Source organism: Heterocephalus glaber, unplaced genomic scaffold (genome assembly GCF_053883595.1).
Source record: "Heterocephalus glaber isolate CG9 unplaced genomic scaffold, H.glaber_assembly_v1.0 deba00001666, whole genome shotgun sequence".
NCBI classification, from domain to species: Eukaryota; Metazoa; Chordata; class Mammalia; order Rodentia; family Bathyergidae; genus Heterocephalus; species Heterocephalus glaber.
This window is the reverse complement of record NW_028258406.1, coordinates 4,215,899-4,231,236: the sequence shown is the minus strand read 5'-3', so window position 1 is coordinate 4,231,236 and position 15,338 is coordinate 4,215,899. Positions and strand designations below refer to the sequence as shown.

The 15,338-nt window shown below is 33.7% G+C and overlaps 1 protein-coding gene across 6 annotated transcripts in view; it reads right to left on the bottom strand.

Moving 5' to 3' along the window:
* Diaph3 (diaphanous related formin 3) overlaps window positions 1–15,338 on the bottom strand; it is a 501,638-nt gene that overhangs the window by 178,639 nt on the left and 307,661 nt on the right. For all 6 annotated transcript variants that reach the window (XM_087197467.1, XM_087197470.1, XM_087197468.1 and 3 more), the window contains one exon: window positions 7,369–7,492. In XM_087197467.1, the coding sequence (XP_087053593.1) occupies window positions 7,369–7,492 (124 nt within the window). The remainder of the gene's footprint in view (window positions 1–7,368; window positions 7,493–15,338) is intronic.

Here is a 15,338-nt window from a genome sequence, read left to right as displayed (position 1 = left end):
AAAAGTCGCTTCTATTATCATAAAATAATCTATAACATGCAGACACTGAGTAATTGGAGTAATATTGATAGCAACAATACATGCATTGAGTACAGTGGTGAAACTGGACAACATAAGGTTAATTTATAGCTCCTATACTTGGTTGCAGTGTAACTGAGGACAAGAATTTCACCTCTTTGCCTTGACTTTCTCATCTGTAAAGTGGGAATAATAATACCAGTGCTGCTGTGAGAATTACAATACTAGCAAGTTTCTTAGAAAAGTGACTTTGCATGTAGATGTAAATATAAATACTTGGTATTATAATTGCCCATTTACTCTAAGCTTCATTCAGAGTTCTAAAAAGAGTATTATTTATGAACAAATTTAAAACTTCTTATGCTATGTAAGCAAAATAATATTTTAAAGTCTTGGAAAACTTGTACATAATTCCTCTGATGCACAGCATTATTAAAAGTTACGATTGCACACACAAGCAAACACATAAGAAATGTTGTCTTATTTATAACAATAAAGTTCAAAGCACACTGAAATTGAGTAATTTAATGTGAATGTGGTAGTCACTGGCAGTAGAAAACATTATCTGAAAACACCACAGAATTTCTTTCATGGTTAACACATTGTGGATGCAGTCAGATGTAAAGTTCCAAACTGTATCCTGGAATTATTTATGCTCCTTTAGATTAGTACATATAAGGAGATGGACCATAGAGAGTTAAATTTACAAAAGCCATCTTATTATCTTTGATGAAGGCAAACATGTGAACAGACATTTAAAATGAATAAAATTAAAACAAACAAATGGGGTTCAGGCTATGAGAAGGAAACAAAAACTGGAATGTTTATATCTAAAAAGAAGAATTTTCTACAGTTTCAAGAAAGATGTGTTCCTTTGGCTACAGCCTTTCCCAATTGACGATGAAGTAAAGAAACTGAGGCAGACCCCTTATTTTGAAAAAGAAAACGAGACTCAATGAAAAATGAGATAGCAAGTGTCAGCTACCGAGTGAATCCAGCACACATATAAAAGTCTCATAATTAGAGGTGAATCTCCCACAGGCACTGAGACATCCCAGGCAACAGCTCACCCGCTCTCGTGTCCACTGCTGGTCCACAGGGTGTCTTGTCCCCTGTATTTCTGTTCCTTTTCAAATGTGATCTGCTCAGTAGTGTAAGTAGCATTTTGGTGGAAAAAATGTAATAGAAGGCAAGGAATTGACTCTAAAGCCATTGTTTAATTATTCTTAAGAAAATGTATAGATCTGTGTGTATATTCATCTACATCAGTTTATATTCATCTAAATACCAAAATGCCTCTCTATACTTTCTAGACTATAGATCTTAATATTGCCAGTATCTGATGCATTTAAATATGATATCATTTTGTAATTTTTGGATGAGCAACAAAACGTTTCATATAATGAGTCAAATCAGAAAATCACAAGAAATCATTAAGAATAGGAGCAAACCAGACAGGTTTCCATACATGATATCAATATGCATGAACTATTATATGTAGAGAAAATTTATATAAATAAACATCACATCTGAAACACATTCAGAAACTGTCATTTAATAGAATATTTGGTTATTTATTTGCAATGTAAAACAATCATATAGAAGTAATCATTCCCCAAATCACCAAAGATTTATAAATTGGTTTACCTAATCAATAAGCCCTCACCTAAAATTATTTATGTCCCAATAGAACATATATCTACATGCTTTATTGTATATTCTTCACACCTACCTAAAAAAAGTAATATATTTTTGCCATTAGTGGTCTAAATCAGTCTATCAAGGGCTTCTTCAATTCTTCCTCTTCCACGATGTCTTCCTCTCACCTCGACACTGGGACTATCAATTCCTTTGGAATCACACCATCTGCAGACCCATGTACTTATCTGGAAAATCTTCAGGCACATTCTGACTCCTGGACCTCTAATGAAGTTATGAGTTGGCCCTTCTATTCTAACTCTTTCGTGGGGCTTTGCTCTTGCTGTAATTTCTGGCAAATGCCACCTCTTGCTGTCTGTTCATTCTCTGTCCCATGAATTGTATCAAATCTAGTCATCTGCAATGACATTAGTGCCAATTACTTATTTCACCCTAGTACTATTGCTCTTAAACTCTGGTGGGACAGGTAACAAATATCCTCAAAAATGGTCTGATGAAAAGCCATGGAACTTTTAGTCACAAAATTGCAAATATGTATCTATATGGAACCAAATACATCTAATATCATGTAAATAGTTAACAGAGTCACTGAAAAGTGTTTATCCTGGACAACAGGTTACAATCACTATTTGGTAAGTATCACTACTCTGCCCCATCAATGCTTTTAAGGCTTTGGGGATTTAATAATAGGCACTTCACAAATATAATTTTATCCTCACACCTGGGAACACACACATTCTCAAAAAGCCAATTGGTAAACAGATTAAAATAAAGCAATGACTTGAAAATTTTTTCAGGTAAGAATTGTAAGTAATGAAACACTAGAAATAGGTCTGTGCTTTCTTATAAAAACAGTACAATTCTATTAAAAGATGTGAAGGAAAAGATGACCAAGAGCCAGAACCATGGAAATGACATGACTTTGTTCTAACTTCTGGTGAGCTTTTAAATTAATTTTGTTATCATTATTATGAATAAAACAATTTGCTTCCAAAGGAAATGAAGTGGAGCTTTGAATAAGTGGAATTACCCAGAAGAATGGTAAAATTGTGATTAAACCAAAACAATTTTGGAAATAGCCAAATTAATCCTTGGAAGTCTAAAATGGCTTCCTGATAGGATGGAATTACTGGTTACATGAAGGAGGCACACTACACTGGTATTAACGGGCTAATCTTTCACCAAAGGATGATGAAATATCCAGACAAAGAATCATCATCACCAAAATGGAAAACAAGCATAGCTGTCCTTGTGCCAAGTGCTAAAGTCAGTAGGATCTACTCTTTAATTATTGTTTTCACAGCATTAAGTTCTATTTTTGTAAAGAGCTTCAGAAAAAATATAAGATACTCAACAAAGTATTTGATAAAACTCACTGCAAAAATATTGATATATATTCCAATTCCATACAATTTTGAGGAATTTATTTTCTTTTTCTTTAGCTTTATCAAAAGTAAGGAGAGGGCCAGGGGTTTAGCTCAGTGGTTCCACCGCCTGCCTCGCAAGCACAAGGTCCTGAGTTCGATCCCCAGTACCACACACACACAAAAGAAAAAAGTAAGGAGAAATTCTCAGTGACATCCACTTCACTGTACTCTTCCCATTGGGAAGATAGATGTATGACAACCAGATCTGTGTTCACATGCATTGAAGCACAAGTAGTTAGTGTTTACCAGCTGAGGAGCATGATTTAGATTTGATACTCTTCTCCTGGTTTGCCAATAGAATAGCACTAATGCCAAAACTACCTCCCACAAACAGGTTCCACATATACTGTATTCTTAACTCATATCTTCATTATTGTACTTCTGCTATCAAAGATGTTCATTATTTCCATTAATATACCTTATGAAGACCAGCTTGAATCAGTCTCGTATGTTTTATAACTTTGATACACCTTCTTAATGGTTCAGATCCAGCCATCCATTCAGTAAGCATTCACTGTATTTCAAATATACTTCTAGGCACTAGAAAAAACTAGTTAAAAAGATAAAGTCCCTGGGACTATGAAACCCATATTCTAGAATTGGAAGACATTCCCATTCTAGTAAATAAGTAAATAAATGTGACTTTGAGTTACTGATATTATATAGAGTGATAAAAGCTATCATGGATTGGGTAGTCAGGGAAACCACTAAAAAGGTAAGACTAATACAAGTGAGGCATGATGATAAAAGAGTAGAGAGCACTCAGTTGTATAGCATTTTCTTGTTAGAATAAAACTTCAGAAAGTGAAAGATTATTGTATACTTGAGGCTTCAGAAAGGATGAGGAGGGTATTTAATTCAAATCTTAAAATTCTGTTAAGAATGGGTTTAGGAGAAGAGAAGCAAGAAAAGAACAAAAAAAGAAAGGGACAAGAAACACTAAGATTAGCTCCAGAGAAGAAAAATCTACTACAATAAAACATTCAGTTACCCAATTTCTCACTCTTCCAAATGAACCATGTATTAGACAGGTTTATATCTCACCTATTCCAATTTTCTATTTTACTTCGAAGCCACAGTTCCATTAAAGAAAAATATTTTAAAATCTTTACCTGCAAAATGCTACAGTTTGCATAGCACAGAATACAGATATAAGTTTTTCAATGAATTTACTGGGATAATTTTAGTATCTAAACAGTAACCTCATAAGTGCCCAGAATACTGCTTAGAGTGGAGTAACAAAAAGAAAGTGTGAAAATAAAGTGGGATTTCAATGAAGAAATTTACAAAATATAACATGGGAAAGAGTCATATAAGTTGTGAAAAATATGAAAATACATAATGTCTAGCAAAATGATTCTTTTTCCTGAAAGATTCAAGGGCAAAGAATAGAAAGGCAAGTGCTTGTGCAAGGAGAATTTCAAGGACACGTTCCAAGATCAAGTTTTTATCTTCCTTAAAGTAAGAAAAACTACAGAATTTAAAGGTCAAAAGAAAGGAACAGGCAATGCATGACATAACTGCTGCCTTTTTCTTAAGTTTCATACTGATAAGAATTTAATAAGTATATTGCCTCACATATAATTGTTTACATAAGACAATACTTGTTGTCCAACTTCGAATGTGTGCTACACATCTTTCAAGTAAGTATTTACTGTGAAAATATTCAACGCTAATTACAGTTCTAACCAGGCTTAGCAACTGGAAAATAATAATTATTATGAAAAAGTCAATGATATATGAAATAGCTGTGTGTGCCTTTTAAATGTTGTACTAAATTCATATTTTTACATTAAGAAGTAGATGTAAAGAGTGAGCATGCAATGGAAGAATAAAAACATAATATACTATAATTGAATGCTATTAGTGAAATTTCATTATAACAAAATTGTATCTTCATAATTTAAAACAATTCAATTAACAGATTATTTGATAGTTCACTAAATCTTGGTGGTTTAATGTAAATATGTACTTGCAAAGATGTATCTTTAACTAAATAATACAGATATTCTTTCAGAAGTGGCTCATGAACTAAGCATTTGATATGTGCTTCAACCAATAAGCAGTTAAATATAAAATACAAGCAACATTTGAGTATTAATAACAATCTTTAGTTAATATACTTTTATTCACTGCATTTTAGCTTCCATTTTCTAAGATCTCAGAGGCTCACAATTTGCCATTTTAATAAGATCTGCAAAAATGCATTTAATATTCAAAATCTGACTTGTCAGTCCTAATTAAAGTAAACAAAGTCTTGCAATGAATGAATTTAATTACTTCGAAACTAGTATGTCTAACTAAGATGAAAAGCAAACGAGTGCAATGTAATCTCAGCAAAGAATATTTATGATTATAAGCTTTGTCAATAGCAAAGTGCACCAACTGTTCATATATCTGACTTCCAAGAGATACATGAATGCTAATCAGTTCATTAGAGGCTTCTAGGTTGTGATATTTAGCGACAGGATATAGTAGCTTTCTTGTCCATGGAGTGTAATTGTACTCAGAATGAAAAATTGTTTCCAACAAAGCATCATCCTTCCTGTTGCTGATTTCCTGCTGGCTGCTTTTTATGAGCTGCATACCTTTCAAGAAGCCGACATTCAGCTTCTCCTGTCCTATGAATACAAGTACAGATATGTTCTGAGATTGTCTGCTGAGCCGGATTCTGCAACCCCTGCTCCAGCCTCAGAATTCATGTTAGACAAGCCTGAGCTTCATAATTAGTGCACTCAGAGTGTAATATCAAAAGCTATATGTAGGCAAAAGGCTTTCCTAAAATGCCTTCTAACTATAGTAAACAATAACAAGTACTTACATTAATGATACTTAATGATAAACTATCACAAATGGACATTTTAACATGATAAAGTGAGGGAAGAGGCTAAGAATAATGAAACTGATATAACCCTGCAATGATATAATTATTTTTTTAAAAAGCATACTTTGTTAAATGAGAAAGTAGGGCAAAATATAGTTTTGATGGATAAATGTAGACTTTTTTAGTTTAAGAGGGAAAAAAGAAAAGAAACCTTAACTCAGTGTAGTGATAAAAGGCATTCTCCCTAATAAGGAATTGGGTGTGTAGAAAAGACATAAAAGAAAACAAACACATTAGCCTGAATTGATTGTTGGTAGAGTGCATTTTTACGATATTTCCTGACAGAGACAGTGAAGGAAGCTAAAACTGAACTAATTCATAATTAAGATAAAAGCATATCTATGGCAAACCAAATAATAATTTTGTGATTCACTAAATTTCAAGGGAGTATGCTCGCTTCAGCAGTACATATATTAAATTTCAAGGGAGAAGATATAGAAAGAGGAAAAGTAGTCATTTTATTTCAAATACTTCAGTTTAGAAAATTAGGAGTCGCTATTTATAAAAGCTTATTTTATTTGGAGTTTTTTGGGGGGGCACTGGGGATCAAACTATAAAAGCTTGTTTTAGAAATGAATTATGCTTTCATATAGAATTCAGATACCCATATGGGATTTTAATAATGCATTATAATAATACTTCATTGCAAAACAAAAGTTACCAGTCTCTTCTGTCATACAATGGTTTGCAAAGTGGCTCAACATTAATTTCAGGAAATAAAAAAGTTTATTACTTCAGTAACTCGTTAGAGATTAAGCTGCAAAGTTAATGATAAAGATAACTGGATAACAAAGAAATCTTTAAATAAATAAACTTTTAAATCAGAACACAAGCCCCGAGCTATTAATTTATATATGTATTTGTCAATTTTATTTGGGGTTCAGAGAATACAAACAGGAGTACTGATTACATTAGTCTCAATTTTGATTTTAAAACTATGCAATATTTCTGCAGGAAATACTAAATTTTGTGGAGCATGAGTTAATTTCTAATATACACCAATCCTTAAAGCTGGCTAGTCACATTGTGAATTTATGAAATCTGTATCGGTTTCACGAAATATGCCAAAAGTATCTAATTCCCATCATAAGTTTATGCTCAAATTTCCTCAAACTGAGTTTTAATATCCTTTGTCATGAACATCAGAAGAAAATAAGTATATGGAAGGCGAAAGATGGGAGAACATACTATTATCCAAGTGCAGAGAAATCAATAGAAATAAATAACACTTTAATTTCCCAGCTAGAAGGCAAAGGTTAAAATTTCTACACTGTGCCACTACAGAATGATCTCTGGTTATGCAAATACACTTAAAATAATAAATAAATTGTAAATCCAGTTGACTAGTGACTTAAGCTATTCAGATATCAGAAGGATATGGACATCTTTGTCACAAACTTGTCATGCAAGTCCTCAGGAGGGGGAAAGGTTTCCAAATCTTTCTCAAGCTGTTGAAGCTGCCTTCCCATCTGTTTCAAATTCTTTTCCAGCGTTTCTACAGAGACTAAAAGAGAGTATATTAAATGCCTTGAAAGGACAAAATTATAATATATAAAAGGTAAAACAATCTAGAAACAAAGCATTTGTGAAAAACCTCATAATATAAGAAAATTTGTTATTAAAAAAGTTGAATTTTACTGTTTGCTTTTAACCTTTTGCTTTGAAATCCAGTTATAAAGGAAATTCAATAATAAATGCTTTAGAATATGACAGAATTTAAGAAATGCCCATATAAACAAACCACATTAAAGAAATAACTTTTATTTAAAATTAGAGTTCTTGACCACTACAAATGCCATGAAATAATCAGTCTATTTAGAGTGCCAAAAAAAATCCTGAACATATCCAGTTATTTAATAAATTAGTGAATGCATTCTCAGATACAATGTTTAATGAATCCAATGATTGAACTCTTCAGAGATACATAGATAATAGTTATTTGTACCTGAAAAGTGATGACACTTCAACTTTTTGGCTTCTAAAAGGAAGCCAGCCCGAAGTTATCTATATTGTCTATTAGTATTATTACTTCTCAAGTATACCTTTTCTGTGCTTTTTAAAATTGAGACGAGGGTTAGGAGTGTAGTTGAGTAGTAGAGCACATGTTTAGATGCATGAAGCCCTGAGTTAACACCAAGCACCAATTTAACAAAGACACAGACATAATAACTTAAATAATGGATTGTATGAAGACTTTCCATTAGGTTAGCACTTGCTGTATTAATTATATCCTGCTGTACACTGCTCAGAGTGGCAACATTAATTTCCTCTGTTACACTCTTCCATTTTTATGTCTGCTGGTCAGTTATCCACAACTAAGACTTCTATTTGATTAGACCTATGGATTTCATTTATTCTTCTCATTTCCAGATGATTATTTTGCTTATTTCAAAGTTCTCTCTCTTTCTGCATTACAGACAAGATCCTTTTTGGTCTTCTAGTCTATTTGATCTCTGCTCCAATGTCTCATTAGGATTTCCTTTATCATTTCTCAAGAAATCTTACAGGTGGGTGAGTTGGTTTTATATTTCCTAAAAACTCTGAAACTTTTGATTAAATAGTGATTCAAAAGCATATAAAAATTTTGTAGTAGGTAAAAATGTGCTCAGAAACATTTATAAGCCATACATCTACTTTGGGCTATGGATTAGGTTGAAGAGTTAGTAGTATACAAGTAGTAAAATAGTAGTAGTAAGGGGCCAGGGATTTAGCTCAGTGGTTCCACTGCCTGCCTCGAAAGCTAAGGACCCGAGTTCGATCCCCGGTACCAAAAAAAAAAAAAAATAGTAGTAGTAATTATTGCTATAGAAGTGATAATTAAAATAACAGCAGCTAAACTTTACTTAGTGTTTATGTATGTCAAGTATTGTCTTAAGTTTTCCATTAATTAACTCATTTAATCCTCACAAGAACACTATGAAGTAGGTACTGCTGTTGCCCCCAGTTTACGGTGAAGAAACTGAAACTGGGCAGTAAAAAGGTCAACCAGCTAACAAGTGGCAAAGCTAGAATTGTAGTTGGGTAGTTTCATTCTACTCCTTATTTTTAACCAGTCTGCTATCTATAAGTAAATTACAGAAATTATCACTATTTTCACAGCTATAACTCCCTATCAGTATCACCATTTAAATGAGAAAAATAAAGTGGTTTCACTAAACTGGTTTGCCCTACACTCTAGCCTAGTGCAACCACAAGTAATCCACAGATGACTAAACCTAGTGGAAAGATGCTCTGAGCATTCTGGATGGATGAATGCATGGACAGTTAGATACAGAAATGCTACATTTTCAAAAGAAAATGCACATTTAAAGTAGTATCCCATCACTGAACAAAACCACATATTAATATTGCCTTAGTCTGCTATCAAATTAGGAACATCTAGGGTATAGTCAAACACCAGTCTAAGGGATTCTCATGACAAAAAACACAAGGCAAGTGTCAGTCAGGAACACAGACTGTTTTCATGTGTGTGACCCCAAATACACTGCTTCACACCAAATAATTCTCCAACACCACTTGGGTTTCCTACAATTCAATTTAATTTGGACATGAATTACTCAGAGTTGGAGTCACAAACTATAGGTATAAAGGATCAGTCCCACCAAACTGCCCTCATTTCTAATGCCAGATACAAGCCCAGGATACCATCAATATTTCTGAATGACTGGTTATAAATTTGAGGATTCTCACATCCCTCTACCCTTAAGTTCCATAATTCACTACATGTGACTCACAGCACTCAGGAAAGTGCTACACTTGTGGTTAAAGATTTAATATAAAGGCTACAACTTGGAAATAGCCAAAGGGAAGAGATGCATAGTACAAAGAGTGGGGTGGAAGGGATGGCACAGAGCTTCTATGCTGTCTCCAGGCACACCACCCTCCCAGCACATTCTTGTGCTCAGCAATATAAAAGCTCCCTTAAACTTGTTGTTTCAGAGACTTTATGGAAGTTTCATTACTAGATATTAGTAATTAAATCATTCTGATTCACAATTTAACTCAATCTCCAGCTCTTTCCCTCCTTGGAAGTCAGAGGATAGGCTGATGGTTCTAACTCTCTCATCTTATGTTAGTACCTCTGGAGACCACTTCCCATTGGATGAAAGGCCTGCATCTTTCCCAACTCTTTAGGCATCAGTGGGTCAGGTGCTACTTTCTTTGTGATCTGCAGCAGCTTCTCCTGGGCTCAATTTCTACATCTATGAAATCAAAAGAATCCTACTTCATACATTTACCTCATAGATCATAAGACATAAAATCCTATTAATATAGGATGAAAAAATGTTGAGAAAAATATATTTTGTTTTTCTTATTCTTAGGACTAAGAAGTGATAAAGCTAAAATATAAAAATAAGTTATACTTGAATCATAGGGAAAATGAAGTTGTCACCACCACCATTGCCACCACCAAAACAGGGATGGTACATTGTGGAAATCAGTCTAAGAAGTTTCTGTTTTCAAGAGCAAAATGTTAGGAATGTTTGGGACATATTCAAACATTTAAGGTCAACATCATCAAGAGCAAGAAAGTTATCACTAGAATGGTTCTTGTGGCTACTCTACAGATAGAAATCCCACTAAGGCATTTCTTATACTTCATGAGCAGTCTCTGATTACATTATACTTAAGTGGATTTAAATGTAATTGACCAACCTCTCATTGTTGGTTTTTAAATACGCCCCCAAGCACATTTGGAGGAAAGAAAGGAATATGTGAATTGTAGGCTAATAAAATATAATGTTCAAAGCCATCTGAAGGGTAAAACTAAAGAGTATTTTAAGATTCCCCTTGGTGTTTTCTTTTTCAGCAATTATTATTTCCATAAACAATTCCTTCATGTATCTTCAAATATAATTTTAGCCACACTTCATGTGTCAAGTTCTTGAGGGCAAGTGACTATTATTTTTTTACTAGGGGTTTTAATAGATCAAGGAGTTTTAAATTGCATTCTCAAAGAAGTATTAATTTACAAGTGCACTTGTCTGTGACCTGTGTGTGAATTTTTTTGTTCATCTTGGTCACATTACTTTTGTTCAAGAAATTAACCTTAGCCCTGTTCATTGTTTAGAGGAAAAGTAGAAAAATAACAAAACAACTGTCACCAAACAGAGTTGACTGAAATAATTTAGGCAATTCTAACTTTTCCATTTTACTCAGATAATATTCAGCCACATGGGACACCTCAATCATCACAGACATATGTCTCTTGCCCTCAACCAGACTGCATAATTTCCACATCTCAGTGGGCAGAAGAACCACACATTATTTCCTGTATCAGTAACTTGCTAGTTGCAATGGTTCTCTCTTTTATAACCCTCAGATTCAAAAAACAATACCCCACTCATTTGACTTCGCAAACAAAACTTTGTTCTTCCCTCACTTGGACACTGCTCAAGTCAGTGGGAACATCTATTTCTTCTCTAATCACCTATGCTTTTTCCCCAGTGCCTTCTCCATACTGTAAGCTGGGCTGTCCAGAGAAACAGTAAATTAAGATGTCACTTCCCTGTCTAAAACATGCCAATGAGTTGGCCACAGAGCACCTGAGATCCTGAACAAGGCCCCATCCACAACCTTGCTGGCTCTACCTCATGTTCTGCTACAAGTTCCCATCCAAACAACACACAGTTTATAGTTCTTCTACACATATCTCACTTCCTCTTGAACCTGTGCCTGGAAATAACTATTTCTATATGTGTTGGCCATACTGCCTTGGATTACTCCTATTCATACTTTATATATAACAAGAGTGAAAATCCCAGTAAGTCCTCTGGTGGAATGCCCTTCCTACCCATCATAACTGGTAATTAGCTCTATCTCTACCAGTACTACATTCACATTTATCTTTTTACGTGTCTTTTGTTTCCAAAGGGTTGCACTTACTTAAGGAATGATATCATATTTTATTTTTTACCTTCGATTATATCACAAACTACAGATACTCAAATGTTTGTTGTAATAATGAATTTGGGATATATTTTATTCGCTCATGATGAAAGCATTAAGAATAAAATATGAAAATAACAGATTAACTATCTAGGGCAACAAAATCTAAGACAGACTTTTCTTTAAGTGTTTTGTTATTATGATAATTATATGCTAGTGGTGTTAAAGAAGCTTTAGAATAAAAGTTAAAACCACAACTATAAATATTTAAGTATAAAGCAATCATGAATACAGGTTTTCTAAATACCACGGCCTCTAATATTTAGTATGCTATGATTTCAATTAAAAAAAAAAGAAAAGTAGAAATCACATACATTTAAGTAATCTCTATAATTAAAAAATAATCCTTTGTGAATACCTCCTGGAAGTGTTGATCATCATTTCATAATGAGCTTACTAAGAAATGCCACATTCATTCTTACATATCATGATATAATACAGTTAAATTGATTTCTTTAAAGAAAGTTTAAACAACAATTTATTACCACCAGACAATTTAAACACTCAAGTTAAATTAACCTTCTTACACTAACAGAAATAATTGTTTTATGTGGGATACTATTTAATTTTGGACTGCTGACAAAATAACTTTTCCTAGACAACTGTAATAATAAAGGTACAATATTTTAAAAATTTATGTTAAAATAATAAAATCAGGTGCACAAGATGAAGAAAAACAAATCTCAGCAGGATTTTTTAAAATGCTGAATATCAAGTAGGACTACAAAAAAAACTTAAATTCTAGAATATTATTATAAAAGCACTAGGATAAAAACATGCAAAACTAAAACAAGAAAAACAAAGCCATGAACTGAGAATAAATTGCGACTTGGTTCACAACAGGCAAAAGTCAAGTGAAAGAAGCACTGCTAAGTGAATGAATCCCAGTCATTCCCACCAGGTATACCTTCTCCTATTCAGATTTTCTTTCTTCCACTATTGATTACATACCAAAATGTGCAGTCCCTAATTAATTTGCTGTGTTATATACAATGAGGGTTTTATTTGTGATGTTTTCATATCATATTGCAAAAGAACTGCCCATATTTGCTATGGGACCTGCAAAAAGGCAAGGGAAAGACAAATGGAAGAAATGAGGAGTACAATCCAACTAAAGACCTCCAGGCTGATCTTTTGCAACATTTCACCCACCATAGGGAGAAAGAAGCAGTCTTATCCTCTACAGCTATGAAGAGGGTAGAGGGGGAAGACAACTTTTAGAAAAGAACTCTATTATGCGAGAAATCAATCTAAAAGGAAACCATGTTTATCTGTACAAATTTGAGAATTTCTTTACACAAAGAAGACATTCAAGAATATGGTAAATAAAAAATACATAACAGAGATTTTTGTGACAATAGTCAAACTGTTCACTCTAAAGGTTCAAAATAATTTTGTGTGCAAAATTAGACTGATGCTACTAATTTGTAATGCATTCTATGGTAAATATTAAGCGTACACTAAACTACCTTTCAAATGAGATTAGTATCCATGGATAACATTGAACATCATGTCAGCCTCACAAGTCCTGGAATATATATCTGGATTTGAAAAGTTGCATTTTGTTTCTCCTGACTCGATCTTTCCTTTAACTTTAATAGTCATCCTAAACTGACATTTGGAACTTAGAATTTGTCTGTCTACTTGAATTAGCTCCTGCATCTCAGGAAATGATTGATGGTTACTACACTTCTCTTTCTCTCATATCCCGCACACCTGAGCACAGAGAAAATTTTGTTTATTCTAACTTCAAACTACGTTCATTTTCTAAGTACCTTTTACCAACCTAGCTGCCTCCCCCTGGTCCAAGTCAACAACACAATAGTCCACTGGACCATTTTAATAGCAGCCCAGTGATTTCAATGATTCTGCCATTGGTTCTCTCATTTTCTTCCTCAAGACAGCAGCTCAAGGAAATCTCTGAATATTTAAGGTGGATGGAGCTTTTCTGAGCACAACCTTCCCACAGCCCCTTGTCCTAGGGTAATGACAAAATTCTTACAATGACCCGCAGTGTCCTATAGCATCCATTACCTTCAGGACTTTAGCTATTGTTTTCTTTTTCCTCTGCGAGCTCCAATTTCACTTTCAAAACTTGAGGCCTCACCTTGATCTTCCCTCTGCCCAGAATGTGCTTTTCTCCAATAACAATCTAAAACTGAAACATATCTTGCCCCAGCATTCAGAGCTAGCCATCTGAAATGACACTGATTTCTTTCTATGCTTTATGTTCTAAACCCACCAACTAAAATGTAAACTTGAAGAAAGCACAGGCTTTTCTTCTGTGTTCACTGTTCTATCCAATACCAAAAATGTGCTGGGACAGAAGAGGTATTCAGGAAACTGAGGGTGAAACAATGAGTGGACGAATTTTTTGAGTCACTCACAGTCAAGTCTGATCCTTCATAACACAAGGACCTAACACAGTGTCTGCCAGGCAGTGAGAGTAATTCATGAACTTTTTTGAAAAAGTCCATTCCTTGTAAATCAAAACATATAAAAACTGATTAATGAGTACTACTTCTTTCCTCTATAAGGAATGTACTATAATTTGAAAGACAGTAAAAAATGCACTACATTAACAGACATAACTACAGGACAGAAAGGTTTCTCTACCAATCAATTTTAAATTTATACTAGATGACCTCTTTTGAGGGGAAAGTTAAAGATAACTCTACATCACATTTCTTTAGGTTTTCCTATGAATGTGAATAAATATTGTTTTGGATGTTTCTATCATGTATATCATGTATTATAAGTTAATTCAAATTTCTACAGTATTCTTGAATAACTCCAGGCTGAAAAATATGTATTTTAAGTAGCAAAAACTCCAGAAAAAAATTCAGAGTGGTCAAAGAATTGTTACAGCCTACTTGTTTTTAAAGGCTGTTCAGAGGGAAACCTTTTTTTGTTTTGTTTTTGGCCAGGGGGGTCAGTGTTAAGACAGGGTTCCACTGTGTAGTTCAAGCTGGCCTTGAACTCACTATATAGCCCAGGTTAGCCTCAAACTCCAGGCAATCTTCCTGCCTTAGCCTCCCAAGTGCTGGGATTACAGGTATGCACAACCACGCCTGGCCATTAGAACTTTGTTTTTCAAATTTAATGTCAAAGTTCAGAGAATGAAATAAAAATAGAATGTTTCAGGCTAAAGCTGAGGAAAAACAGAATCCACTTTCCAAATTTCATTCTTCATGCTCGTTGGTGCAATGGATAAAAATGCATTGACCTATAACTTATAATCTGTGTAATTTTCTCTATGTATACTACTTTTAACTTTTAGAAAAAATGCAACCATTTGTAATGACATAAATCTACAAAATTCCTGGTTACGCAATCTAAAGTTTGCATAAGTTTTAGAATCTGTTCAAATAATTTCTGATAATACATACTGAAATTTATAA